Source organism: Cotesia glomerata, linkage group LG4 (assembly GCF_020080835.1).
Source record: "Cotesia glomerata isolate CgM1 linkage group LG4, MPM_Cglom_v2.3, whole genome shotgun sequence".
Taxonomy (NCBI): domain Eukaryota; kingdom Metazoa; phylum Arthropoda; class Insecta; order Hymenoptera; family Braconidae; genus Cotesia; species Cotesia glomerata.
In genome coordinates, this window is record NC_058161.1 from 6,726,664 (window position 1) to 6,753,779 (window position 27,116).

Below are 27,116 nucleotides of genomic sequence, written 5' to 3' on the forward strand. Positions count from 1 at the left end.
AAACTAATTCAATTAAATCGATTTATATATTTTTATTTACCATCAATTATAATTAAAAAAATTTCAGTTATTTACAAATAAAATAAAAAATAAAATTCAAGCAGTCGCTTCATTAGCGAAATTATTATTGTCATTATCATCCATCATTGCGAATCGCGCTGACTCCTGAAATTAATTAAATACTATTAATTAGATACAAAAATAAATGACACAAATTTTGCAATAGTTGACAAATTCAATTAATTGTGTTTTTTTTTTTTTTTTGAAAAAATTTAAATGTTTATTAATTTGCCCTGCGTGAAATAAATTAATGAATAATTTAATTATTTCACAAAATTAAAAAATCGAATTATTCAACCAATGTGATATTTGATATGTAAGAGTAAGTTTTTTCGTACAGCCTCAATTGCTGATTCGTATTCCTGTTCACATTGAATGATAGCAGGATTATTAGCATCTACAGTTTTAGAATTTTTTCTGGATCCTCTTGTCCCATCTGCATCAACTTCAACGCGATTTGATTTCATTTTTAAACGAATCTCACGATTTTTTGCTTCAATAACTTTTTCTCGCCTGGTCTCTCGGTCAATGAGCTTGGAAATATATTAAAATACATAAATACAACCATTATATAAATCATCATGAGTAACTAGTACTAATTACGTAATTTTAGTGTTCTAAGTATTAAAAAAAGGTGGTATAATTACGGCTGTAAATAAAAGTTTATCGTTTTTCTGATTGACAGTAAGTGTTTCTGAAAATTCCAGTAAATAAGTTGTGCCATTTTTACCAGCCACTGCGGCTAATTGGCCTTGCTCATGTGGATTTACACACGTCAAACTATCATCACAAACCTGAAATAGATTTTGTTAAATTAAATATAATTTATTATTTCGTACTTATATTAATTTTAAATATAATATATTTATTATTAATATTATCACTATAAATGAAGCGTGTTTTGTTTAAATCAATCATGCATTCATATTTCAACTATATATATATATTTTTATTATATATATATATATATATATATATATATATATATATATATATATATATATATATTATATTGATTAAATAATCCTTCAATATTTCAGTGGAAATTGAATTAGAAGGCTAATAAAATTGTTTACGTTACTAAATATAGAGAAAACGTTATTACTAATCAACGGTAATTGATTGATTTAGACGCTCGAAATTCTCTCATACATACCAATTAATTTTCATAAAGTCGAAATAATAATTGTAGGTATTATTTAACGTTATTATATATAATTAAGTCTCTTCAATTAAGTATCCATCTATATTATAAATTAATTGATTTATACTATTAATAATAATAATAATAATAATAATAATAATAATACCTTCACACTGAGAACAGGGGAATCTTGCTGTACTAATAAATCCCACACATCTAATGTACCGTCTGCTTTTGTTAAAAAAAATACAGAAAAACGTGTTGTACTCCATGCACCGCTAGTAAGAAGTTCCCGATGCCCGCTTAAAAAAAATTCTATAAATTAATATTAATGCACTGAAAAAAAATTTTTGAATCAAGTAGAATCGACAAACTAAGAAAAATTTTTTACTTTAAGAATTCAAACAAATTTTTTTTTCCATGTGTAAAGAGTAATAATTTTTAAAAATCAAAATCAATTAAGTGTAAAAACTCACGGAGTCCATGTGATACAAGATTCACGGCAATCTTCAGACCAAATTCTAGCAGCCCAATCCCCAACGGTTAAAAAATTTTTAACAAACGTCGGATTTCTCAATACAGAAATAACAGGTCCGTACTGAGCCCTAAAGCGCGTTGCTATTTTTTCACTTGGTGTTTTACCTTTCCGATTGCCTGATATGACGATACCATTTTCAAGGCCACACATAAACCGTGTACCCAGTGAAGATTCAAATTGCAATGTTGTAACTCCAGTAGCACGTTCGATGTCCTGCTCTTCTGGTTTAACTAGATCAATGATCAATGTATCCGTGGGTGCTTGAAGTTTCCTTGTGTCCCACCATTTTATTTGACCGTCTCTGGATGAACTGAAGAACTCGGTTCCAGTTTTGGAATTTATCCACAGAACTTTATTACAGGCGTCACGGTGACTATTCTCGACCAAGCTTACATCAATAGGTTCATAGCCACGCCGCAGGTCCCAGCTCGCTACTTGACCTGATATTAATCCACTTATCAGCGTATTACTGTCTTTAGGGTTGTACTCTGTAGCGACTATTTGACACGATGATTTCAGAGTCATTAATGGGTTATTCGGATTCTCTGAAATTAATCATTGTACTTTTTGTACATTAACAAATTAAACAAAATTAATTAACATTAAAAAATCATTTTTACCGTAATTAATTTTCATAAAACAAAATATTAAAAAAAAACTCGCTGTTCATTATTATCTCTTGAATAATTAAGTAAAAAATGAAACCGATTCGTTCATTAATTTGAGAAAGTATCGGTTACCAATTTTATTTTTTCCAATAATATCAAATATCTATAAACTTTTTACGTACATAAATAAAATTGTTTCATAGTCTACTTCTTACTGTTTAAGTTTTTATTATAATAAATTTATAACTATTTTATAAAAATAAGTTTCTTGGTAGATGATAAAAATACTGTAGTTAATAAAAAAAAGATTGTTTTTTTATTAAAAGAAAATTAATACTACCATTGTAATTATCAAAATTTCGCCGACTTTTCGACATATACACGGCGAAAAAAAAAATTTATTTCGAAAAATACGGGCATTCTTGTGAAAAAAAATTAATTTGTTAAAAATTTTCAATAATTTTATTTTTTTGCTGAAGTAATCAAAATTTTTCTCACAGTAACTTTCTTGTTGGAAAAAAGTTTTCTAGATTTAGAAAAAAGCAATTTTAGATAGACAACTCGAGAATTTTCATCCAAAATTGTTTTTTCTCAAATTTAGAAAACTTTTTTTCAACAAAAAAAAATACTGTTAGACAATTTTAATTTCTTCAGCTAAGAATAATAATAATAATGGAGGTTTTACTTGTATCACTGGAAAGTATTTTATAAGGGAGGGTGAGGAATTATTATCGCTCCCTTGTTTTTTCACACTTTTTATTATTAATTTCCCGTTGTACTTTTCACCTTCCATTATTATTCTTATTTTTGTCACTACCTTTTCGTCCCCACCCCCTGCATGTCAGGGTTTTTCATGCCTGACACACACACGTTGCTGCGACTGTGGCCGACTTACGCGTTATAATCAGTACCTGCATTTGCATTACGACTTTAAATAGTATAGAGGTTCTTCTATAATGACATTTTCCCTCCATAACTATATGGGAAAACCACAGAAAACCTGGCCGGTACAGAGGCTGGCAATGTAACGCACATATTCTTTATTTATAATCGCTGAGAAATATTGGTGTGCGCCGAAATCAAACTCGGGTCCCGATCTTTCGAAATGCAAGCACTGAGCCAATTAAGCTATTGCCAGCCTTTTTCCTTCAGCTAAGAAATAAAATTGTTGAAAATTTCCGAGAAAGAAAACTTCCGAGAAAGAAATGATTAAATTTATTTTCCAAACGGTACTTAACAGATTTTTGAATCGCGCAAGCTCAACAATCGTAGAAAATTTCTAAGTTTTTATTTTCCGTAAAATAATTTCGTTAAGTCGTTCATAATTATTTAAATTTCAATCGTCATTCTTTCATTTTTTATTATCTATTCATCGGCCAGATTCTAAGTACTATATTTATTCTTTAAAATAATTTCTTACAAAATTATTTTTCTTTTCCATACTAACTTAGAATAATTTTCCATTCTTTTAAATTCTTTCACAATTATTTTCTTTTTCACGCTAGACTCAGTTGGCTTTAAAATAATTTCTCACACTCTTCAAACTTATAATTTCTTCAAATTTACCGTAACAATAAATAATAATATTAACTAAAATAATACAATAATGAAAGTTAATAATAATCGTCGTGATAAATCATAATAACCGTTTCTATTAATTTTTAAATAATTATAATTGAGGATGGTTTTACTTGTATCACTGTAGAGTGTTTTACAAGGGAGGGTGGGGAATTATTATCTCTCCACTTTTTTCTCCGCAATATAGTCTCTCAACCCCGTCATTATAACTCTCAACCACTTTTTCGTCCCCACCCCCCTGCATGTCGGGATTTTTTTTCTTTCATGCCCGACACACATGTGCTGCGACTGTGGTCGACTTACGCGTTATAATCAGTACCTGCATTTGCATTACGGTCTTAAATTGTATGGAGTTACTTCTATAATGACATTTTACCTCCATAACTATATGGGAAAACCACAGAAAACCCGACCGGTACAGAGGCTGGCAATGAAACGCACATATTCTTAGTTTATAATCATTGAAAAATATTGGTGCGCGCCGGAATCGAACCCTGGTCCCACTCTTTCGAAATGCAGGTACCGAGCCGATTAGGCTATTGCCAACCTAATTTTTAAATAATTAATATTAAATAAAAATACTCCAGTACACAAAGTAAGACCTTCATCACATGATGATCGGGCTGATTATGGGACATTAGACCACTGCTAAACATTTTAAGCGCGTGGGCATAACCCAAGAAGCACTATGCCTTAGATGCAACATAAAGAACGAAACTCTTCTACATCTGTTGACAAACTGTGTACCTCTTCAAGAGGCCCGCGAGAAATTTCTAGGCGGGGACACAGAGATCAATCATCTCATGAGGGAAGTTGGAGTAATAGGAATACTATGCTTTGCGAAAGCGGCAGGGCTCCTTGACCAACCTACCTAAAACACGAATTGCCCTTTAGCTGAGTGTCCGATTCAAATTACAATTCAATTTAAAAAAATTCAAGATATTTCGTTAATTTATCTTTGAAATATGAGCTAGGGATGGTAAAATCGATTCCGATTCTACCCGAGAATCGATTCTGTGGTCAAAAAATTCGATTATTTAGACTCGATTCCCAGTTATCAGAATCGCTTCTTAGTGATCGAGTCTATAATTTATTTTAATGCCGGAGTAATGACACTATAGCATCAATATATTGAATAAAAAATGGCCCAAAGTAATTTTATATCTCATTATGAAAATATTTTAAAATTAGCGCTTTCTGTGCGTTCGCATTCAATCGGATTTCGTTCAATTCAAATATTTGAGAAAATTTTTATTTTCATTTGTATATGATTTTAATATGGTATTGAAATCTTGTCTGTATAGGTGTAATTTTAAAAAAAGAAATTAAGTCATCGAAAACTCTTGTGATTACCTGCGAAAATCATCTTACAGATCATCAACCATCTTCAGGTAGTAATGATCTGTGGGATTTTTTAGACGATGCTGTGCAACACAACATTCAAGTCGCTGACAGTGATGAAGCAGGCGGTCTGCCTATCGAACTTATGCAGTCTATTAATCGGTCTACAGTAGACTGGAAAACTAATCCTAACCCGATTGCAACTTGGAAATCGCTCGAATCTGATTACCCCTATTTGTCGACTGTAGCTAGAAAATACTTAAGTGTTGTTGCAACATCTACGCTGTGTGAACGCTTATTTTCACACTCAGGGTTGATTTCAAATCAGCTCAGAAGTAGATTATCACCTAATCATTTGAATATGTTGGTTATCTTAAAATCTATCTTACAAATTCATGGTTATCATAATAATATTTAACTAATTATTTGAGTAAAATACTAATTTTATTAATGTTTTCAAATGTTACTTTTTTAATAAAATGTAAAAATATTTTTTCAATTTGCATTTTGTTGTACCTTTTACCTTATTATGCTAGTTTTATTTCTTAAAATTAAAAAAATTTATGAAATTTTAATTAAAAAAAAAATTTTACTCAGAATCGATTATTTAAAAGAATCGATTCTTGAAATTGATTAATCGATTCTGAGAATTGAAATTTCTGAAAAAAGAATCGGAATCGAGAATTGATCCTTCAGCTTATGTTTCCATCCCTAATATGAGCCGCTTGGTGAATGAAATAGACAGGAGGAGAAATCAAGGCACTCGGTCAGATGATGCGCTATACCTTAGATGTTGATATCAAGCTCTTTTACCTCCGGTAAGTTGATAGGATTTTTCAACAATCCCTGATGCCCAGTTTTTAACAAAATTTAAACTAAAAAAGGAAGCCTGGCTATTGAGTTTGAGAAAAAGAAGATGAGAATGAATAAAGATAAGTCAAGATTGCGGGCACAAGAATGTAATCCCTCATAATTTATATGACGATTTGAAGGAAGAAAAACTTTTATAATTTTTGTTGTTTATTTGAACAAAAATGAGTCCAGAAGAAACATCAACAAATAATGCGTATGATAATTGTTCGGCATGCATGATTTCGGAATAAAGGCTAATTTGGCGGCGGCGAAATGAGTCATTGACTTAAGGTTTCACTAATTATTTTTTAGAGAGTAGTGGTTAACTTGAATTTGAATCTTTTAATACATAAGTTTACCGACTGCTAAAAGGATTAAAATTTTCAGAAAAAAAAAAAAAAAAATATGTTTAACTCTTAAGAAGACGACTTACCAATATCCCAAACATAAGAAAAGTTGCTGTGAATAGTAGATTTTTTGAAGTCTCTATTACAATAACTGACAACCATTCGTGTGCCTTGATCTGGTGACCACGAAAGATGAGTGATTGGGCGTTTTACCGGTATTACATCTCGGTAAACATTAACAGTACGCGAAAATGTTCTTTGCACTAATGGTACTGCCTCTGTGTCATTGAAATATTGCTCATAAATATTACACGCATTATTCTGAAGAATACAGTGTTCCATTGCCTAAAATATGTATTTTTTAAATTAAATATATGATTATAATCATTATTTGAGCTTGACTAAAAAGACAGTATAATTACGGGTAATAATTGTAGCATTGTATGAATATAAAGTTCGTCTTTTTCAACTTTACGTCTATAGCGAACAGTTTGTTCTATATCATACATGTTTATATCTTTAGGCCATCCACCTTCAACATGATGTAGCCCGGCTTCTTTAAAAGTCGCAGTCATTGTATTTACCTTTTCAATTATTATGATTTTTATTTAATTTTACAGTGAATTTTTACCTTTAAGTAACAAATTGAATATAAAATAAACTACCTCATGTACGCTGAAATTTTTACTGCATTGTGTAGTACGAGTTACTGGATCTACTCGTATGTAATCACGCATTAATGATTTGTCAGATTTAATATCTACTTCTAGTTTATTGTGTTCCGAGAAACTGTACCACTTTCCGAACTGTGAACGTGTCTTCAAATAAGCATACTGAGTATTTTCTAATTTCAAATCCATTTTTTATTTTTAAAATATACTTTTCACTGGAGATTAATTTTACCGTATTTGATTCGTACAAACGAAATTATATTAAATCAATAAGTCTAACATCCATGGAAACTTACTTACGATATTTACTTTCAATTTGAATAACAATGGCTAAGTTAATAATGGTTATTATTTAAAATAAATATTTGTAAGAAAGAAAAATTTTAAAGTAAAAGTAAATTCAGTATTGAAATAAAATTTTTTTTTTCACTGGAATTTTTATGTTTATTAAAACTCTTTATTCAATTTTAGTTTTAATTATAGTGAAAGTAATTTTTTTATTTCTATATACTGCCATAAACTAACAGAACATAATAAAATAGTTAATTTCATTCTCCAATGACTTTCATAATTATTTTTTATTTTCTCAACGGTATATAAGCATTCATAAATACTTGTAAATGTATATTATAACTATATTCATATTCATACAAATATCTATGTATGTATGTCAAGTTTATAAACTAATTTGTGGACGAGTTTTATACTCACAATTTTATTTATTGCTACACACTTTTTATATAAAATAATTATATGCTATAATTATAAGTTGGTGTGAGATAATAACTTGATTATATTACAAAATACTTTTTGTTAACTCTCGCGAAATAAATAATATAAGGTTTTATAATTTTCATATAATTTAGGATTGCATAAAACACAAAATTTTTTTATTTTATCTTTGAGATATTTATTTTTAAACTATTACTTTATTTAACAATAAAAGTACATTCTTCATAAAATGTGATTAATAAATAAACAATTTATAATTATAAAAAATATATAGTAATAATAATAATAATTTGTACAGAAAATATGTACATAAATGACTAAATCAATCAATTTTTCCCTTTATGATTAACGAATGCTTCATAAAACTTCTTCGCAGTAATTTGTGAAATACTTGAATCACAATAAATATGACAGCTGCATAAAAAGCCAGTACATCCACTGAATAATATCGTAAAACACCCATAAACCTGTAAATAAAAAAAAATATGAGAATGTAGATTAAGGGGGATAGCCACTGTGAGAATCGAAAAAATAGGTGATTTTCGGGAATTTTTTTGACTGGGATAATAAAGGAATTTGGGGATCGAGTTTTTTTGTTTTATAAAGTATACATTAAAGAATATTCTCCTAAATTTTTATTAAAAAATATCATGTTGTTACAAAATTATTAGCATTTTTGTGGAGGACCAAAAAAATTTCCCCCACCACGATGCGAATTCTAACTCAAAAACGGATTATCTAAAACGAAAAAACGAAACAGCGTTGTAATCTGCATGTATGTGGTTATTATTGCACGCAGGGGATTTTGAAAATTTGGATTTAAAAAAAAATGGCGACATATTAAAAATTTTTTCGTTTTTTTTTTCTCATTTTTTGGATTCTAACAGCCCTAAAAAATCTTAAAAATCAAATTTTCAAAATCCCCTACGTGCAACGATAGCTACTGAATAGACGAATACGGGGAAAAAAAAAGTTGCAAATCGGTTCATATTTATACAAATTACAGTTTGCACCAGTTCAAAAAAAGTAGTTTCGAGAAAAACGCGTTTTTGTCGGAGTGCCGCGCGTGCAATGGTCATTTACCACACTGTGACAAAAATGACTATAACTCGAAAAATATTCGGAATTTTCATATAAAACTCTAGATACATATTTTTAAATGTATGAACTTTGATTTAATGGAAAAAAATTTTTTTTTTTTTTTTTTTTTTTTTTTTTTCAAATTTCACAGTGGCTATCCCCCTTAATTTTATAGTTAAAGATGATATGAATTAATCATATGCATATAAATATATTTGTTTACCTCGATGAATTATTTCTTTTTAATCCTGTGACATTTTAATAAAGTGTTTAATTTATTTAAACATTATCATTTATTACAGTATGACATTTTGAGAATAATTTATCGAGGATAAACGTGTATCAAGAATAAAGAATAATAATAATAATAAATCAATATAAATCCAAACCTGGTAGGGCTCTTTAGGTGATTAGCTCCTCGGTGTTTAGCAACGTGTTCAACCCACCAAGTCGCTAATTCATTAGATCCCAAAGGCTGATCCTTTAATAAAATACTCCTACGTCTTGCAGCTTCTTTGTAAGGATTATTACGTTTAGCAGCTACTTTAAGTATACCTTCATGTAATTCATTAATAGAGAGGCTTGCGAGGTTCATTACAAGAGCGTATCCCAATTTTTCTAATAACAAAATTAAAAATAACAAGATCATAGTAATAATTATGTTATATTAAATAACTAGCTGTTACTCGCCCGCTCCACTGGGCGCTTTATAAAATTGCATTGTTAGATCTAGACTTGAAATTTAATTAGAGTATTGTTTTGACTTGCTCAGATTCCCAATTCTATCGAATTGACATGTACCTTTTATCCATGTAATTATTCTAGCTAATATTCATTGTAACTTTCAATGTGCAATCATTATAACATTCCCGTGTCTTTCTTACAAAAATGAATAATAATTTATACGAAAAAAAAAAATTTGTAATGAGCATTGAAAGTTTTAGATCAAGAAATTGTAGGTCTCATAAGTGAAGAAATCTGCCTAGCATATAAACATAACTAATAGAATTCAATAATTTATTTTAAACAAATGACAATCGAATAGAATAAATTTAGTTACAATAAAAAACCGGCTTTCCATTTATTAGTATAGAAAATTATTATTATTAATAATTTTTTTTTTACCAGCTTGAGCAGCATTTCCATCGTGATCGCAAAAAACTGGGAGCACAAGAGTCGGTGCTGCATGATACGCAGCCTCATGGAGTGATAATAATCCACCGTGTGACACAAAAGCACGTAATTGTGGATGTCCAAGTAATTCTTGTTGCGGCCACCAAGCACCAGTTCTAATATTACTAGGCAAATTATTTATTTTACTGCCTTCCCACTTCCAAATAACATTAAATGGCAATGTTGAAAATGCAGCTATAAAAATTTCACGCAGTGTATCTGGCATACCAGCGGCACGTACTGATGAACCCATTGAAACGAAGATGAATCCTTAAGATCATAAATTTAAATGAATAATTTGATTATTATTAAATTTTAAATTACCATTACAAATTATTGCTATTTAAATGAAAATACAAGTATATCTACATTGTAAATAGGTTTATTATAGCTTTTTTGTCTTAATGGATTATTATTTAAATGTTAAATAGCATAACTAAACCTTAAGCGCTAATTGAAAAACTGTATTGAAATAAAAAATTAAACAAGTTATGTTTTCTCAGTAAAATTACGTAGTTAGTAATGTTAAATATTTGAATATCAAATGTATAATTCAAAAGAAATACCTTTGCGAAGAAAAGATTCCAAGTCGGGACTTAATTCCATTGCTGGGCGACAGTGAAGACAAGCAACGTTCACTACATTTGGTAAATACGGCATTGATTCGGCTACTGAATAATGACTATTTTGAAAAGTCAATGACACTTCAGATATCAATTCTCTTACATCTGGTACTTGGTCGCCTGTAATAAACAAATTAGATATTTATTTATGAATGGGTTATTTTTGAAAGAAAATAATACATTAATTTATCCTAAAATAACGGCTTTAAAAGCTTACACTCGTAGTAAGTAGTATTTCATCATATGTTTAGATTTCATCACTATAAACAGAATGAAATTGTTTGAAACAAAACATTCCGAGCATAGTTGTGAATTATACAATTATTATATATTGCTGACACTGACCTTGTATTGGAGTTTATGACTAAGTAAAGTAATAGTTATTATATAATCATTAGGTGTCAAAATCAAAAAAAAATTATGAATAAAGATGATGATAATATTTTACAGTTTATTAACGTTTTACTATCATTAAATAGCCGTTTATTTAAATAATGACTCATCAAATTTGTTAATTATTTATAATTTATTAAATAAAAGTTTTACCTAAATACTTTCTCAACGTTGGCTGAAGAAATCCCGTAGTCATAATCCAATGCATAACTTCTAAGGTAGCTAAACATCCAACATTAATAATTCGTTGAAAAAAATTCATTTCTTGAGTGTATCCTTTACCAAAGTATGATGTTAATGACCAGAGTGTTGGATTTCCTTGTCGAGATATTGATCCACCGTAAAGCGCAACCTTTTTAATTATTAATTTATTTTAAATTATAAATGAGCATTAAAAAGTAAAAATAATAAAGTTTAACGGAAGTGAATTGTAGAAACGGAAACGAACTGTATTAAGCATAATAGTTGGAATATTTTCTCCATGTAGAATCCCCAAAAGACATTCTGGAAAGGCTCCATCAAGAATAGCAACATCCCAAGTGTTTGACTCATAATTATCGTTGCTTTCAGGACGTTTCAGTGCCGCGACAGAACTTTCGTCACGTAGTAAAGCTTCGCATGATTCCCAGCCATATCTCATGGCATCCCATGGCGAAAGTGGTAACTCGTTACGAAATCTCGAGCCGACAAGATCCCATTCAGCTGTATAATTACCCACATATGCCTTTAACCGTCAATTTACAATATTTATTGTATAGTTTAAAGTAATTATTATGTTATATATTATATATTATGTACATATATTTTAATTACCTCAAATATAGATGGTATTAATTCACGTAATCCGTTGTTGGCTGCTGGTCCAGGAAATGCACTGACTAATGTTACATTGTGACCTCTAATTCTTAAGGCCGTTCCCAAAGCTACAAAAGGCACTGTGTGGGATTTAGTACCACCCATTGTTGCTAATAACACATTGTAAGCTCTACAATAATTAAAACTAAAATTAATAATCAATATAAATCCCAAAAATTTATTCCCCGTCATTTTTTTAATGAAACTAAATTTCTTTTTTTATCGTTTCTTCTTTTGGCGCTTTCGTTTCTCTTGCAGTTCGCCGAAACTTGTCCCAGCAATTGCAATAGTCCGACTAGTTTTAAACTTAAAGGTATTTCCGATTTCAAAATATTTCCTCCTCCTTATTTGAAAATTTATATCTTCTTTTTCTTCTTCTTCTTCTTTTTCTTTGTCGGTGTATTCTTATTCAAAACAATCTTCGTTATTATGTTAAATAATAACTGGACATTTTTAATAAACATAAAAGGTATTTTTTATTTGTGATTACTCTTTAACATACCATTATTAAAAATAATTTGTATACATTGTCACAATTATGTTAAACATCATACCATTGCCACTGGATGTCTAACATTGTTTATTAATTATTCACTTTATACAATATCCTCAAGAATGAAGACATTTTTTTATTTTTTACAATAATAATAAATGAAGAAAACTGTGTCATAAGTACATTTGAATTATTAATATAATTTAATAAACAAATTTTTTTTTAAAACCGTTCAAGTTTTTTTTTTAATAAATTATTTACTCTATTTTTAATAATTAAATGACGCTAATATTTTTTATCATAATACAATTATCACTTTTATTAATATAAATTTAAATTATTTGAATTATTTAACAATTATTATATATTTAATAACAATTGAAATTCATTTATTCACAAACTATTTACACAATTATTATTATTATTTGTTTTTTTTTTGTTTTTATTATTACTATTGATACAACAGAGTAACGAGAAAACGACAGCGTGAAAACGACTCGGTAATATTCACACTGAGTGTGAAAGTTTGACTGACCAGGTATACCGCCAAGTTAAAATCATTGATGGATACTTTTAAGAGAGTTAGAAAGAGAAAGAACAAGAATTTTAACGTCTCCCACCTACTGACTTATATTTTTTAAAAAAATTTTTAAGTCACTTTATGCTACCGTTTACTATTACGCTACGTCAATTAAAGTACTGCATATGTTTACTGAAGATATTTAGTTTAGTTAAATAAAAACTAAAGCGTATTAAAAAAAAAAAACATCTTAAAAAAAATATTGATATAAAAATAAAACAAACAGGTGAAAGAGTAAAAGTAAATATAAAATATAAAATATAAAATATAAAAAAAGAGAGGCACATCAAAGTACAGAACAGTGAAATGAGGTGGGGATCAAAGTGAAAGAAGAAATTATGAGAGAAAGGGATATTGATACAAAGTATGTATGAGAGAGTTATTATATATTTTGATTCTGATAATGATAATGATAATCATCGCATCTATATCACGAAAATTTGTTATTTTAGAGAGAACTAAGTTATTATATGCTAATCATGTAAGCTGATCACGAATTGAGTTTATTTAATTACTTAGATTGCGTACAAACAGGTGGACCTATTACTTAGCACTGTTATGTATTTGTAATAGTTTCATTATATATAGATATGTCTACATTAAGATGTTTAGATGTGAGAATTATTTTAACGCATTGGCGTTTATGTGTTTACACGCAATAAATAATTTATTTGCAGGACCTAACGATAGGATATGTTATGTACACAAATATACAAGTTGTATCAGTAAATTTTATCTATAGATATATGTATATATATATTTATTAAGAATCAAGTCTTGAGTGAAATTGCGGACAAGAGATGGAAACTAGGAATGTCGTGAAATAAAGGTCAACCACCTTTATACTTTGTTCCCATTTTAATTAGAAGTTATTGCGCAAAATGAAAACTAACAATAATAACAAAAAATTTTTTAAAAAAGCATTTCAGAAAAAATAAACAATTATAAATAATAAGATAATTATTTAGTGTATATGTTAAGAGTGTATAATTATTATTTACTCGTTTTTATTTAACTAATTGACTCACTCGTTTTGATATCACAAGACAATAATGTCAAATTATATTGTCAGTTAATAAGCTTTAGTAATATGTTAATTTAATTGATGCAATTTTTTTGTACTTTCCCTTTAGACAGGAGTGATGCAAGACACAAGATACTACATGATTTGAATAAAAATATCGTATCAATAATTTTAATCATTATAAATCGATGTATGTGTTTATATGTTATATGAATAAATGTATGACTTATAATATATGTATTTTTAAATTTTAAAACCGCATAGAAAAATATTATGATTAATTTTTAAATATTAAATAATAACTAGCGAAGATGAACCAGTATATTATTTGTTTTTAAATTTAAACTTTGGTTGTTACATTTATTTGAACAGTACTTGGCTTTGCTTCTCTTCCTGTCTTTTGCTGAGAATCTTTACATCCGAACATTTTTTTCACCGACTTACGGAATTGCGGGTTTAAACCTGCGTATATGATCGGGTTATAACAAATTGATGATTTTGCCAGGACACTCGGCACTGCTGCGATTAAGCCCGTTAACTGATACTGGAATTTAGATTATTATTATTCATTTACTTTTTTTCCGCTTTTAATTGTCAAGTGAAAAATGTTTTAATAGAAAATAAAAGTAAAAATTCAACATGAAAATGTGATCCGCTCTGTGAAGAAACAAATATATTTAACACAATAATTGATTCTCAGTAATTATCTCTTCTGAAGTTTAACCTTGCTGATTTTATTTAAGATTTTTTTTTTTAATTTTATTTAATACCTTAAGTTCTTTGTATATTTTTTTTTAAACAAATAATTGAAAATTTTTTAAAATTCAGCCCAAGTAGCAAAACTAATTTTTTTAAACTTCAATTTATTGTCAGTATTTTTACATTTTTGATTAAAATTAAAATTAAAATTAATCTCAATGAATTCCAGTAGAATTATTTTTCAAAATTTAATTTATATATTTTTTTAAATATTTTTATTTTTGCACTGATATTGAATGATGAAAAAAAATTTTTAAATGCACGGAAAAAAATTAACTATAATAAATAATTTTAATAATTAATTAGTAATATTTATTATTTGAATAATAATATCATTTAAAACAATAATAACAACTATGTAACTATTAAAAAAGTTAAATTGCCACCCCGCAGTCCAAATAATTATTTGAATCAGTAACAATTAAAAAGAACCTGAGCATATTTTATAATTTATTTTTTTCTGTGCATTAAATTACGATATTATTGACAACTAATAGATTTAGAATAGTTAGTTAGTATAAGTATTAATACTTACAGAAAAATATTGCGAAGCTAATGCAAACGTTGCATATGGCGTCCAAGCAAATAAAAAAGCAATAATCATAAGTGCAACCATTAATGTTACTTGTCTTTCCCGCTTTCCTGCAGCTCCAGCTTCTTAGTTAATAATAATAAATTCAATATGTATAACATTTAACAACCGATTAAGAAATTTTTTCAAGTAGTTTACTTTCTTGCATAAATATTATTAAGATACTATAAAAATTGTTTTCAAAAAATAAATATTTATTGAATTGTATTATTTTCTCAAGAATAATATATTTATATTGCTGTATCACTAATTGCAAGTGTTAATTAAATATTTATCTCAATAACTTTGACAAGAAAATAAACAGGAATTAATGAGAACTGCGTATTGTGATTAAATTACATACCAGTACGTTTTTTAACTTTTTTTAATGTTCTGACGATACCAGTATATGAAAAACAGATAAGAGTAACAGGTGCAATGAAACCAAAAAAAAAAAGAAATGCAATATAAGTATCCGTATTCGTTGATGGATCATGAAGTTCCCATGAAACACTGCATGATATATTAGCTGCTTCATAACCAAATTTACCCCACCCTATAAGAGGTGGTAAACTCAAACTTATTCCATAAATCCATACTCCCGCTGCTAGGAATAACGATGATCTAATTGGAGTATCCAAATATAAAAAAAAAATTCGTATACAATCATATGAACTTATACGTATAGTCTTTATATGTTACTTACTTAACACTTAACGTTTGCATCGGCTTAACAATCATGAACCATCTTTCAATTGCCAATACTGTCAAATGCCCAATACTTGATAGACCGAGGCTTGACATAAACCAAGCATACCTTTAGAAGGAAATAATATTCTAAAGTACTAATTATCAATCAATATAAATGAATTTTTAATTAAACAAATAACAATTTTAAGAGACATTGAAAATATTTAAAGTTAATAAAATTTTTTTGATTCACAAAAATGTATTCAATAGCCAGGATTTTTTTTTTTTTTTTAATGAAAAATAAGGTAAAGACCCAGTTATTGACACTTGCAATTTTATTTTAATTAAAAAAAAAAAATCAACTCTACTAAATTGTGATGATAATTTTTGAATTATAAATTTTAAGATAATTAGTTTTTTGAGAACATTTTATATTTGTAATTAGAATAAAATTGCAAGTGTCAAACAACTAGGCCAGTCTCAATAACTGGGTCCTTTACCTTAATAAAAATGAATTTCAAATAATTTTTTCAATTTGATATTCTAGACCGGCGATACTTAGTTTTAAAATCTGAGGCTATTATATGATAGCACCTTTTTTTTATTCACCATAGATTTTGAATGATAAAGCATAGAGATTAAAAATTTGTAAAAATAAAATTATTTCGCTTGTATTTATAATTTTTAAATTGTATAAAGCTATGAATTAATTTTTTTCCAATTATAAAAAAAATACTACTGAAAAAAATTTCTCAAGTAGTTATATAAAATAATTGAAAAAGCGCAGGTTGAAAATGTAATTGGATGTTTTTTACAAAGCAATACAACAATAAGACCCAGTATTTTTTTCAAGTATCGAATAAATTCTTGAAATTAACCAAAAAATTAAGCTATAGTTTACTATAAAATTTCAATGATTGTCAAAGTAAGAAATTTTCAGAGCAAAACTAAGCAACCAATAGAAACTGCATCTGATTTATTTTTATTCTAAAAGAGAAACTGTCTTATCTCAACTCGTTGCTTTAGTTTCTGACTTAATAAATGTAATCAAAATTTTATTTGTCTATTGTTAAACTCAAAATTACCAACTAATTTGACACTTGAATCAGTATGCGCGTGAATAATCTTAAAATATCTCTCCTCGTAAGTAGTTACGATTAGTTCGCAGACATTGGAACTCAAACTTTGGATACAATACCGCAAATATGAAAAATACATGTAGCTTAGGATATACACTATAAAGAAATGTCATTATTATTCAATCCGTCGTGTCGAATAAATTATTTAAAGCAAAAATCAATCCTCTAAAAGGGAGCTGTGCTTTTATACATTATATTTTCACCAATATTTCAAAGCTGATTGTATCAAATTTGACAGGTATAATTGATGAATGCTTTATTGAGTACTTCAAAACATATAAAGGTTTTTAATATACTTGTAAAATTATAAGACAGCGCTTGTTTTTTCTTAATCCAAAAAATTTAATTGAGAAAAAAAATTAGGTAGGTTTATTATAAAAAAATTTTTAAGTTACTTTAAAAAATTGAATTGAATTGAATTTATTGATTTATGCCAAAGCCTTCACTGGCTTTGGCAAAAATTAATTTGAATTTTTCCACGGAATTCTTAAAAAAGCTTGTTAAATAAATAAAACTTTTTTCTTATTCAAATAAAAACATAGACCTTGTTTTTAAATGAAATAAAAAATATTTTTCTTCTCATAATGATCCATGCATAGTTGAATTATATTAATGTATGCCATCTACAGAGCAAAATTTCAGTGCAATGCATCATAATCAAAATTGAAATGGTTAAATTGGTAAGAATGTGCAATAATATTCAGTAAAGAGTAAGGTAAAAGCCCCAGTACCTTCTCACTCCATGTATTTGTATATCTATATTCACAAATGCAGATATACAAATACATGGAGTAAACAGGTACTGGTTCCTGAGCAGCTACTGAGGCCCTTACCTTAAAAATAAATAAATTAAAGTTATGTAATATTTTGTCAATTTAGTGTTAATATTTTAATTTTTAATTTTAATAGGATTTTTAGATTTCATAGAAATCTAACAATTGCATTGGCCTTCACGATGAAACTTTTGTAAAATTTTGCTACATATCGATTCAACTATTCAAACGAATTCAGAAAATACATATGGTTCAAAAATTTATATATGTATGTATTTATGTATATATACGATATTACCGGCTTTGTCTCTCCTACACTGAGAAAAAAAAATACTTTTATTAAGAACATTTTCTTGATACAAGAATTTATGTTCTTGAAAATTTTCAAGAATATATATTCTTAGCTCAAGAAATTATTAAATTGTTTGAAATTAATAATTAATAATAATAGAATATTTGATCGTCAGCGAGTTTCTTGAACCAAGAAATTGTTAATTGAGTAAAAGTATTTTTTTTTCTCAGTCTATAACTCCCTTAATTCAGAATGAATTTCAATGAAACGTAACATACTCATTTTTTGGACGATTTCTGAAGTTAAGTTCTAAGATGAGGCAAATCTGTCGATTAGTTTAGAAATGACAGCAATTCAAAAATTTTTATATATCGCAAAAATTTTCACTCTTACCGTATTTCCGTGCAATAACAATTAAACACGACATCATATTAAATTTCTGTAAATTGCATCTGTAAGCTTATTAAATAAACTTTAATTTGCATATCTCACCATCAGTCTAGGCCAAACATTACATACTCTCTTTGTTTTACTCTTGCGTTCGTTTTGGAAATGATTATTTTAGTAGTTGTTGAATTCACTATGAAATCTACTTGCATTTTGTCTGCCAAATGGTCTTTTTTTTTTATTTTAAAACGATAGTTCGCAATAAAACACCATCACAAGAATAATTATTTACCAAAACTAATATCCTATTGAGTTTAATGTGATGTCAGTGATCATATCGAATTTTTATTATTATTTATGATATTGAGAAAGAATACAAACGTATATTATGAATATAATAGTAGTTGTAGTGAACTGCAAAAAGTAATGATTTCAGTACACTACGTATGTTATTTTAAGGATATGATAGTCTCATATTTTCTCGAGGGAAATTACATCGTCTGTACGCTTGAATATCATATTTGATATATTTGAGACCACTTTGAATCTAAATCTATCTCTGTTAGTGTACTGTGTATTGTCTTCAATTAAATGAAAATCAAAATGTCAGAGATTTGCATTTTAATGACAAACATCTTCGTTTTACACTTTCAATTTCAAACTGAAAAATTGTGTAATTTTCTATTGAGATACTGGTGTATTTTTAATAACTCTTAAAAAAAATATTTGCGATTCTAATTAATTTTTACACTAATTTATTCCGTACGAAAAAACACCACTGAGAGTTGGGAAAGTGAAACGCTTGATTTTAGCAAACATATTAATATTCCACTGAAAGATATTATAATAATGTGTAGAAATTGACAGTTATTCATTAGAGATTTTAAAATACAGATTAACTTTTTAAATCGAAATTTTAAATCAAGATACTTGTCGAAAGTAATGTTAGCAAGTTTTCATTAAAATCCATGAAGTAATGTAATAAGAAAGATATAAAATGTTTTCTTTCGCAAAGCACATAAAGGTCTAGAAAAATTGAACATAGAAATAAAAAATTCATTCATTGCATTTAATATGAATTATATTGTTAAAAACCCATAACAAGTTTCATTTTCAGGATTTTATTTTTATTTTTAATCAAAATTTTATGTAAAGATAAGTATATAATTAAGACTGAATTTTAAATCGTTTGTAACTCAAATATTTTTTTCTAAAAATTTTACCATCATGACGGTAAATTAAATAAATAAATTACCGTTGAAAATATCTGTAAAGTAAATTATTTACTATTGTAAGCAAACGAAAATCACCGAAGCTTATCAGATTTTCATTAGCGATTCTTCTCTTCAGACGATTTGACTGATTGACCTCACGATACCGTAAAATTTAAGTATGTTCGTTTATTCATGAGGAATACATTGTTGAAAATAAAATAAGTCTGATCTGTAGTTAGATACTAACTTTTTCGAAGCAATAAATAGTTATCTGTAATAAATATCTAAGTTGTTAAAAATAACACTCGAAATTACGATCTCTTTACATGCGGTCATATATTGTTTCTGAAATTTCTATATCAATTAACACCTCACATGAGGTACTTCAGACAATAAATATTGGGAAGAAAACCATAATAAAACAAATTGGAACTAATTTGAACTAAATACAATCAATTAAGAAATTAATTGTTAGGGGTCTATCGATTTTATACGTATGCTAGTTTCAAAATAGAGTAAGTAGGCATGTGTCCCGGGGTAGAGCGATAAAAAATGTTTGTTTTTCAGCTTAGAGGTAAAATTTTCAGCTTATAAAAAAACAAAATTAAAAAAAAAATTTTTTTATCAGACATTTTGAGCCGGCCACTGATTTTTAATTTTTTTTTTTCGAATGATAATTTTTGTAAATGTCCAAAAATTGACAAATATAATAGTTTTCAACTTAACTTTCACTTTGATACAAAAAAAAAGCATTTTTTTAACTTCTTTTAAAATTGCAATAATTTCAAGTTTCTCGAACAATTTAAAGAATTTTTTTATGATCTCCTGTTCCGAAGTTAATAATAATTAAACGATTATTATTGACTAAAATACGAAAAAAATATCGAAAAGTTTGTTGAAACATAATAAATTTATACGTTTTTAAATATTTTTATTCATATATGATGATTCAGAAACTCTGGAAATTGTTAAATGTTATAAATTTCAATTGAATTTTTAACAAGTAAGAGTTTAAATTAATTTGAGAATAATGATACCATAAGAAGGAAATTAATTCTGTGGTAATTAAGTAATTCCATTGCAGTATTTTCTTCTCGAATTCGGATTTAATTAAAATAATATTAATATCTGAAAATTTTAGCATAAAAAATTATTGAATAGTTTTTTATACTTCAAGTTTTTTTATTGTTGATCATTTTTTTAAGGCTATCAATACAAATAAGTGTTAAACTACAATAACTGAAAAATAATAATTGTCAATTTTGAGTGTATTTCATATTAAAAAACAATATTCTCTGTTGAAATTTAATTTTTGTTTCGATTTGTTATTTTTTGAAGCACCCCACAAAAATTTGATTAATTATACTTGATAACAAATAAAGATTTTATGAAGCATTATTTATGAGTTCAATCCGAGCTACAAAGTTCTTCTAAAGAATCAAATACTGGAATAATAATAATAATAATAATAATTTTGCTTGAAAATTCAAAACTTTTTAGAATAAAAAATTGCGATACCAATTATTTTAAACGCAAATATCCTCACATTATATTGATGAAAGGCCTGTATAAAAAATTTAAAAACTTTTGAAATTACACGATAATATTTGATACAAAATAAACAAAGAAATATATTTATGAAATATAAAGCTCTGTACATATTTTCTTACTGGACAATTATTAAAACTGGCTTAGAATTTGATATTATAGAAAATTTTTGTCAAAACTTTAAGTGTCTTTTTTGAAGTCAATTGAAAGTTATGTACAAAAAAAAAATTTTTGCAATTTAAAAAAAAGTATTAGGCTTTTTTTTGTATAAATTTCGTTTTTTTTTTATGAGCTACAAATTCTTTGCCTAAGCTAAGAAAAAAATCTGGAAAACGGTTGACCCTAAAGGCCATCCTTGCAACTTCCCGCCAATTCCATACCTAAACGCTTGAAATTGCACTTATGACGTTTCTGAGCTCTCCGAGCTCAAAGAAATAGCTTTTGTATGCTTTTGAGCTCTTCGAGCTCAAAAGGCTGATAGAAGTTTAATAAAACAGTATTTTTTAAATATTCAAACTGCAATAATTTCTAAATGAATGAATCGATTTTCACGCAGTTGGCAGTATTCCACGCACTTTTTCAGAATCTATGATATACTTTTGAACGCAAACTGATCGAACCGAAAATCTTAGAGAAATTTGAAAAATTCACTTTTTCCGAATTTTTTCGACAACGATAACTCACGAACCAATCAACCAATTTTCACGTTCTTGGTGGCAATCGACGTGATTTTTTTGGGCTCTAATAATTATTCCATTTTGTCAAAAATGATCCAAAAAGAAATCTCGAAGTTATGTGAAAAAAACACTTTTTTCGAAATTTTTCATTATCGATAACTCTCGAACGAATTAACCGATTTTGATGGGACTGGTCGACAAAACGTCGAGATCTGGTGAAAACTCGATTTTCGAAAAACGGGGTAAAAACAATAACTTCCCGATTTTTGAAAATTTTCAATTTTTTTAGCGGGAAGCTAAAAATATTTTTTCCTCTTTACTCCACCGTAATGTGTCGATTTAAATTATGATAGTAAATGATTTGACGATAATAATAAGATACAAGCTCACGTGAGAAGTAATACTTTAGTTGTTGAAACTAGCTGTCTAAAAATTAAAAATATTTAAAAATAATGACAGTAAAAATTAATATTTTTTAATGTTAAATAAAAAATTAATATTTTTTCGAAGTATACTTTGAGACACCGGATTAAATTTCTTTGTATGAATTTTACTCTTAGCGAAAAAATTAACCAGCCTCAGATTTATTAAACACTTTTCTACTGATTAAAATGATTATAATACATAGTTTATGAGTTATTTGAAAAATAAAACTCTCAAATTATAAAAATACTTAAATATTTTCAACTGAATATTTTAAATGTAATATTTGTAATTACCATATACAAGTTGCATGACTCCAGTACCAACCACGGTTATAAGCAGATACAAATGCAAAAGGATCTCCCAAAAGAGCGACTAAAAAGTCCCCACACTTTATAAAATAAATAATAAATAATTATTAATTAGTTAATATATAAGTGTAATTTTTTTTTTCAATTAAGTTTTAAAACATACTGCGAGATTAACTAGTGTTATGTTTATAGGTGTCCAAACCGCTCTTGATTTTTTGATGATAACAACAATAACAAATAAATTTAATATTATTCCAAAAAACCCAATAAGTCCAAGTACCGCTGCTATTATTCCATAAACAAAATTACTATTTCTACTGTCAGAAATATTATTACTCATTTTTTAAAAATTTATCCTTGCAATACGGTATTTCAAGCGCGTCGTTTGAATAGAAACTGCCACGAACATTTAACATTTATATCTATTATATACATGTGTATGATTATGGAGGGTGAGTATGAAGCTGCGCATTGGACCACCGTGCGACTTAAAAGAAAAACCAAATTTTGGAAAATTATATTTTTTCACATTTTAATTGAATATTATTAAATTATATGATATAAATGAGTAACAAATAATTAATATGTGAAAATTATTGATACTCATCATGTGAAAAATAAATTGAAAAAAAATACTGTAATAGCTAATTTTACTTAATACCACTTGCTGAGTACTTTGAATTTAAGAGTATGAAAATTAATAATAATTAAGACTTTAAACATAATTATAAAAAAATGCAAATAACTATAATTTTAATTATTATTAATTTTCAGTGGAAAATTTTACCGCTCAAAGGTAAAACATGTTGATATTAAAAACAGAGATATTCCAAAAGGATTAAGATAATCTATCAAATATTTATAAGCTTGTTGAAAAATAATAACTGTACACGGAAAAAAGAAAACTCGAAAAATTACAGTATATAATGCAACGTGGCGCTTCGTGATGAAAAATGGAAAAATTACAGTTTCAAATGTAATTATTACAGATTTTATAAAAATTACATTGTAAAATGTAATATTTACATTGAAAGCTCTAAATATTAAATTAAAATATTGAATTTAGAAAAATGTTATTTCAAACTGTAATTTTTCTAGTTTTGATTAAGACGGGACCGATTTTACATTTTATACTGTAATTTTTCGAGTTTCCTTTTTTCCGTGTACTATGTCAAAATAATATTTAAAGCCATAATGAAAATATTTTCTGCTTAATAAACAATTAATAATTAATTTGGTAAAATTCATATAATAATATGAATATTTACTCGTTAAAAGAAAAAAACGTATTTACAAATGATTCCATGTATGTAATTTAAAATGACCTCTTTCGCTAAAAACAGCAGGTGCCACATATCTAGTTTTTTTATGGTTGATTGTCACACATCTGAAATAAATAATAACAAAGCAGTAGTTGATACTGTAAACAAGTAGATTATTATTAATTAAATTTTTTTTAAATAATAAAAAGATTGTTTGTAAGGACAAACAATTTTCTGAAAAGAGATTATGAGAAAAAAAAACTGCGGTATTAAATGTGTTAACGATAGTCGTCATACTCGTTATTTGTGGATTATTATTATTTATTAGTCAAAAAGTATAGAGAATCGTTTCAAGCTGAATTTAATTAATAATTTGTTTCAGATTGAAATAACGAATTTTGTACGTACTGTATTACGTCATTGTCAATAGCGATGATAAAAAAAATTTTCATGGTCCATTGCTAATGATCGAATTATTGATAATTTAAAATACTACAGATTTTAACTCTAATAATATGGCATTTTATTTCAATTTTCCTAGGATTGTTCTAGGAATCTCTATTTCTGTCGTATTTCACTTTCCTTATTTATCCTAATAGCCACGCTTTTTTCAAAAGTAGTTGGATTTCAGCTGTTACAGTACTACAGTTGTAAACAAATTGACGTAAATCTACGTCAACTTTACTACAAATTTCAACTTTTTCAACTTTACTACAACTTGACTAAAATACTTGCACTGCAAATCTTGACGTCAAATTGCAGAGTAACTTATAAACAATTTAACTAAAACCTTTTGGTTTGCAAACTCTTTCCATCAAGTTGGCGACAAATTTCGGGAGTAGATTGAATAAAAGTTTGAATTAAGGTGGCTATCAGAGTACATACTGTCTCTGCTTAAGTTGTAACTATGGTCGACTTGATTGCTAGATTTGTTTGTGCGACTCTAGCATTCTGAGAAGAAAAAATTACAAGAAAATCTAAAAATACATATTTTAGCAACTAAGGTAAAAGACCCCATTAGCGGCACCTTTAACCCCTATTAGTGGCACTTTTTCTTTCAATGAAAAAATGTTCTACTTGGAATAAAAATAAAAAATTTTTTTGATCTAAAGGTCTTAAAGATTAGAAATAATATATTCATTGTTGAAATTAATGATTTCATTAATCAAATAAGTACCAAAATCGAAGAAAGTGTCAGTAATGGGGTCCCCACCACTAATGGGGTCTTTTACCCTACTAGAGTTTTATATTATATTAGTTAACCATATCTGACTAACAACCGAGTTCGTAACAAGCGCGTTAACCACTTAAGTACAGAAACCGGTTAGCAAAAAAAAAAATTGAACTTAATTTCATGATTCAATTACACATAACAAAAAAATTAGTAGAGTAATCACTTTTATTATTGATTTAAAAATTAAATGAAATATAATAAATGTACCGTATGTGAAAAACTTTGTTTTTTTTTACTTAATATTATTACTTTCACATGTCTTCAGTGTCACTATCAGAATCCTCAGCCATAGCTTGACGGGCTTTAGCTTCAGCCTCGGCTTTTATTTCGTGTGGAATACGCTCATGTTTACCTTTCGTATGTGTGCCAACCCAGCTCATCTCCAGCTCGAACTGTTTGTCTTTCAACTCGTCATGAACTAAGTAAATAATTCTTGCAGCTTCTTTTACTAACTCTTTGCACGACATTTCAACTAATTTCAATTTCTCAATTTCTGTCTTGGCTGATTGTTTAGCTTTGCCTGTAATTAATTATACCAAACTCAGTTTTAATAATTTAATTAATTTATTTAAACTCATAATTAAAGTTATAGTAAATGAATATTTTATTTACCTACGGCACACCCAAAATATCCATAAGAAACTCCAGATGGATCGATCATGTACATTGCCGGTCCATCGGCTTCACGAGCACTCAGAATAACTGAACAACCGTAAGGTCGTACAGCTGAATAGAGAGTGTATGCATGCATATACATGGCAACACGTTCATTTAAATATTTAACCGGGATTCCAACACCATACTGAGCGCGATAACTTGCTGCTTCTGAACGTGCAGTCTCGACAATTTGTCGAGCATCAGAAATTAAACCAGCTACGGCCATACCAATGTGCTCATCGATGTTGAATATCCTTTTATTTGCTCCGGCTTCATACAATTTTGATGTTACTAATTTTTCTACGGCAAATACAACCCCATCTTTTCCTCGAAGACTAATTACCGTTCTGAAAATCAAAAGGATAATTATAATTGTCAAGTTTCATGATCCAAAGAATGTTTAACTGCCTGTAGAAGACTTTAGTGTTCTAATATGGACATAGAATAAAAATAAAGTTAGCCGATATTTAAAAATTTTTATGATTTTTTTTATTAAAGAATTATTACAAAAAAATAAAAAATAAATTTTTCATTTGTCAAAAACTTCAAAAATTACAAGTGCAATTTTTTAAAAATATTTTTTAGTTATAATTTAATAAATTAAGCAAAATAAAAAAATCAAAAATGTCAGCTAACTTAAATTAAATGGACATAGATATATAATGAAAAAAATTTATTCGATTAATAATAACATACCCACTATTTTCAACAGCTTTTTGAGCATATTCAACTTGAAAAACTCGACCGTCAGGCGAAAATTGCGAGGCCGATAAATCATACTAATCAAAAAAATAAATTTATAGGTTAGTTTAAAATGACTAAGTCATTTTTATAAGTTATGTATGATATTATTTACATAATAATATAATAATCAACTTACTCCAGTTCCAATTGAACTCATTTTAATACTTTATTCAAAACAAAATATTTTAATGGTTATTTGTATTAGTTAAATTGAAAAGTCACTTAAACAATATCGTGATTTAGCGAAAAATAACTCACGCACAAGAGACTCTGTTGTCACTTTTCTCTCGGTTCGGTGTATATTTCTACAGTATAAAACCACGAATGGGTAATTGGCATTAAG

At 27.5% G+C, this 27,116-nt stretch overlaps 4 protein-coding genes across 5 annotated transcripts; all 4 read right to left on the minus strand.

The window, feature by feature from the left end:
- Nucleotides 1–30: 30 nt before the first annotated feature.
- Nucleotides 31–7,359, minus strand: LOC123262905 (dynein axonemal intermediate chain 2). The gene is made up of 8 exons (XM_044725393.1): nucleotides 7,134–7,359; nucleotides 6,891–7,052; nucleotides 6,555–6,813; nucleotides 1,681–2,287; nucleotides 1,371–1,506; nucleotides 708–854; nucleotides 399–593; nucleotides 31–165 (listed from the first exon to the last, which is right to left on the minus strand). Exons 1-8 carry the CDS (start codon nucleotides 7,326–7,328, stop codon nucleotides 97–99), a joined length of 1,770 nt encoding a protein of 589 aa, XP_044581328.1. The 5' UTR covers nucleotides 7,329–7,359; the 3' UTR covers nucleotides 31–96.
- An 809-nt stretch (nucleotides 7,360–8,168) lies between these two features.
- On the minus strand, nucleotides 8,169–12,661 carry LOC123263335 (UDP-glucosyltransferase 2-like). The gene is made up of 7 exons (XM_044725995.1): nucleotides 11,954–12,661; nucleotides 11,589–11,864; nucleotides 11,294–11,492; nucleotides 10,691–10,867; nucleotides 10,077–10,394; nucleotides 9,341–9,569; nucleotides 8,169–8,338 (listed from the first exon to the last, which is right to left on the minus strand). Exons 1-7 carry the CDS (start codon nucleotides 12,185–12,187, stop codon nucleotides 8,194–8,196), a joined length of 1,578 nt encoding a protein of 525 aa, XP_044581930.1. The 5' UTR covers nucleotides 12,188–12,661; the 3' UTR covers nucleotides 8,169–8,193.
- Nucleotides 12,662–14,032: 1,371 nt separating this feature from the next.
- On the minus strand, nucleotides 14,033–23,452 carry LOC123263761 (blue-sensitive opsin-like). Of its 2 annotated transcripts, none has more exons than XM_044726735.1 (6): nucleotides 23,040–23,452; nucleotides 22,862–22,956; nucleotides 16,129–16,239; nucleotides 15,787–16,046; nucleotides 15,387–15,508; nucleotides 14,033–14,636 (listed from the first exon to the last, which is right to left on the minus strand). In XM_044726735.1, exons 1-6 carry the CDS (start codon nucleotides 23,214–23,216, stop codon nucleotides 14,433–14,435), a joined length of 969 nt encoding a protein of 322 aa, XP_044582670.1. In that variant the 5' UTR covers nucleotides 23,217–23,452; the 3' UTR covers nucleotides 14,033–14,432. The 2 variants fall into 2 exon arrangements, with proteins under 2 accessions (XP_044582670.1, XP_044582671.1); XM_044726736.1 differs by having other exon boundaries at nucleotides 15,387–15,505; nucleotides 23,040–23,451.
- A 2,067-nt stretch (nucleotides 23,453–25,519) lies between these two features.
- LOC123263194 (proteasome subunit alpha type-3) lies at nucleotides 25,520–27,072 on the minus strand. Its single transcript, XM_044725762.1, has 4 exons — nucleotides 26,910–27,072; nucleotides 26,726–26,808; nucleotides 25,985–26,376; nucleotides 25,520–25,892 (listed from the first exon to the last, which is right to left on the minus strand). The coding sequence occupies exons 1-4, from the start codon at nucleotides 26,928–26,930 to the stop codon at nucleotides 25,624–25,626; spliced, it is 765 nt and encodes a 254-aa protein (XP_044581697.1). The 5' UTR covers nucleotides 26,931–27,072; the 3' UTR covers nucleotides 25,520–25,623.
- Nucleotides 27,073–27,116: the final 44 nt, after the last annotated feature.

Coding starts and splice junctions, on each gene's coding strand:
- LOC123262905 (XM_044725393.1), bottom strand. CDS start 7,328: ATGGATTTGAAATTAGAAAATACTCAGTATGCTTATTTGAAGACACGT. Junction 7,053..7,133: donor AAAATTTCAGCGTACATGAG/GTAGTTTATTTT, acceptor ATAATTGAAAAG/GTAAATACAATGACTGCGAC. Junction 6,814..6,890: donor CAATGCTACAATTATTACCC/GTAATTATACTG, acceptor TACATATTTTAG/GCAATGGAACACTGTATTCT.
- LOC123263335 (XM_044725995.1), bottom strand. CDS start 12,187: ATGACGGGGAATAAATTTTTGGGATTTATATTGATTATTAATTTTAGT. Junction 10,395..10,690: donor GGAATCTTTTCTTCGCAAAG/GTATTTCTTTTG, acceptor TATGATCTTAAG/GATTCATCTTCGTTTCAATG. Junction 8,339..9,340: donor CACCTAAAGAGCCCTACCAG/GTTTGGATTTAT, acceptor TTTTATTTACAG/GTTTATGGGTGTTTTACGAT.
- LOC123263761 (XM_044726735.1), bottom strand. CDS start 23,216: ATGAGTAATAATATTTCTGACAGTAGAAATAGTAATTTTGTTTATGGA. Junction 16,240..22,861: donor AGTCATGCAACTTGTATATG/GTAATTACAAAT, acceptor TTCCTTCTAAAG/GTATGCTTGGTTTATGTCAA. Junction 15,509..15,786: donor AAAAGTTAAAAAACGTACTG/GTATGTAATTTA, acceptor TTATTAACTAAG/AAGCTGGAGCTGCAGGAAAG.
- LOC123263194 (XM_044725762.1), bottom strand. CDS start 26,930: ATGAGTTCAATTGGAACTGGA. Junction 26,809..26,909: donor TGAGTTCAATTGGAACTGGA/GTAAGTTGATTA, acceptor TTTTTTGATTAG/TATGATTTATCGGCCTCGCA. Junction 25,893..25,984: donor ATATTTTGGGTGTGCCGTAG/GTAAATAAAATA, acceptor AATTAATTACAG/GCAAAGCTAAACAATCAGCC.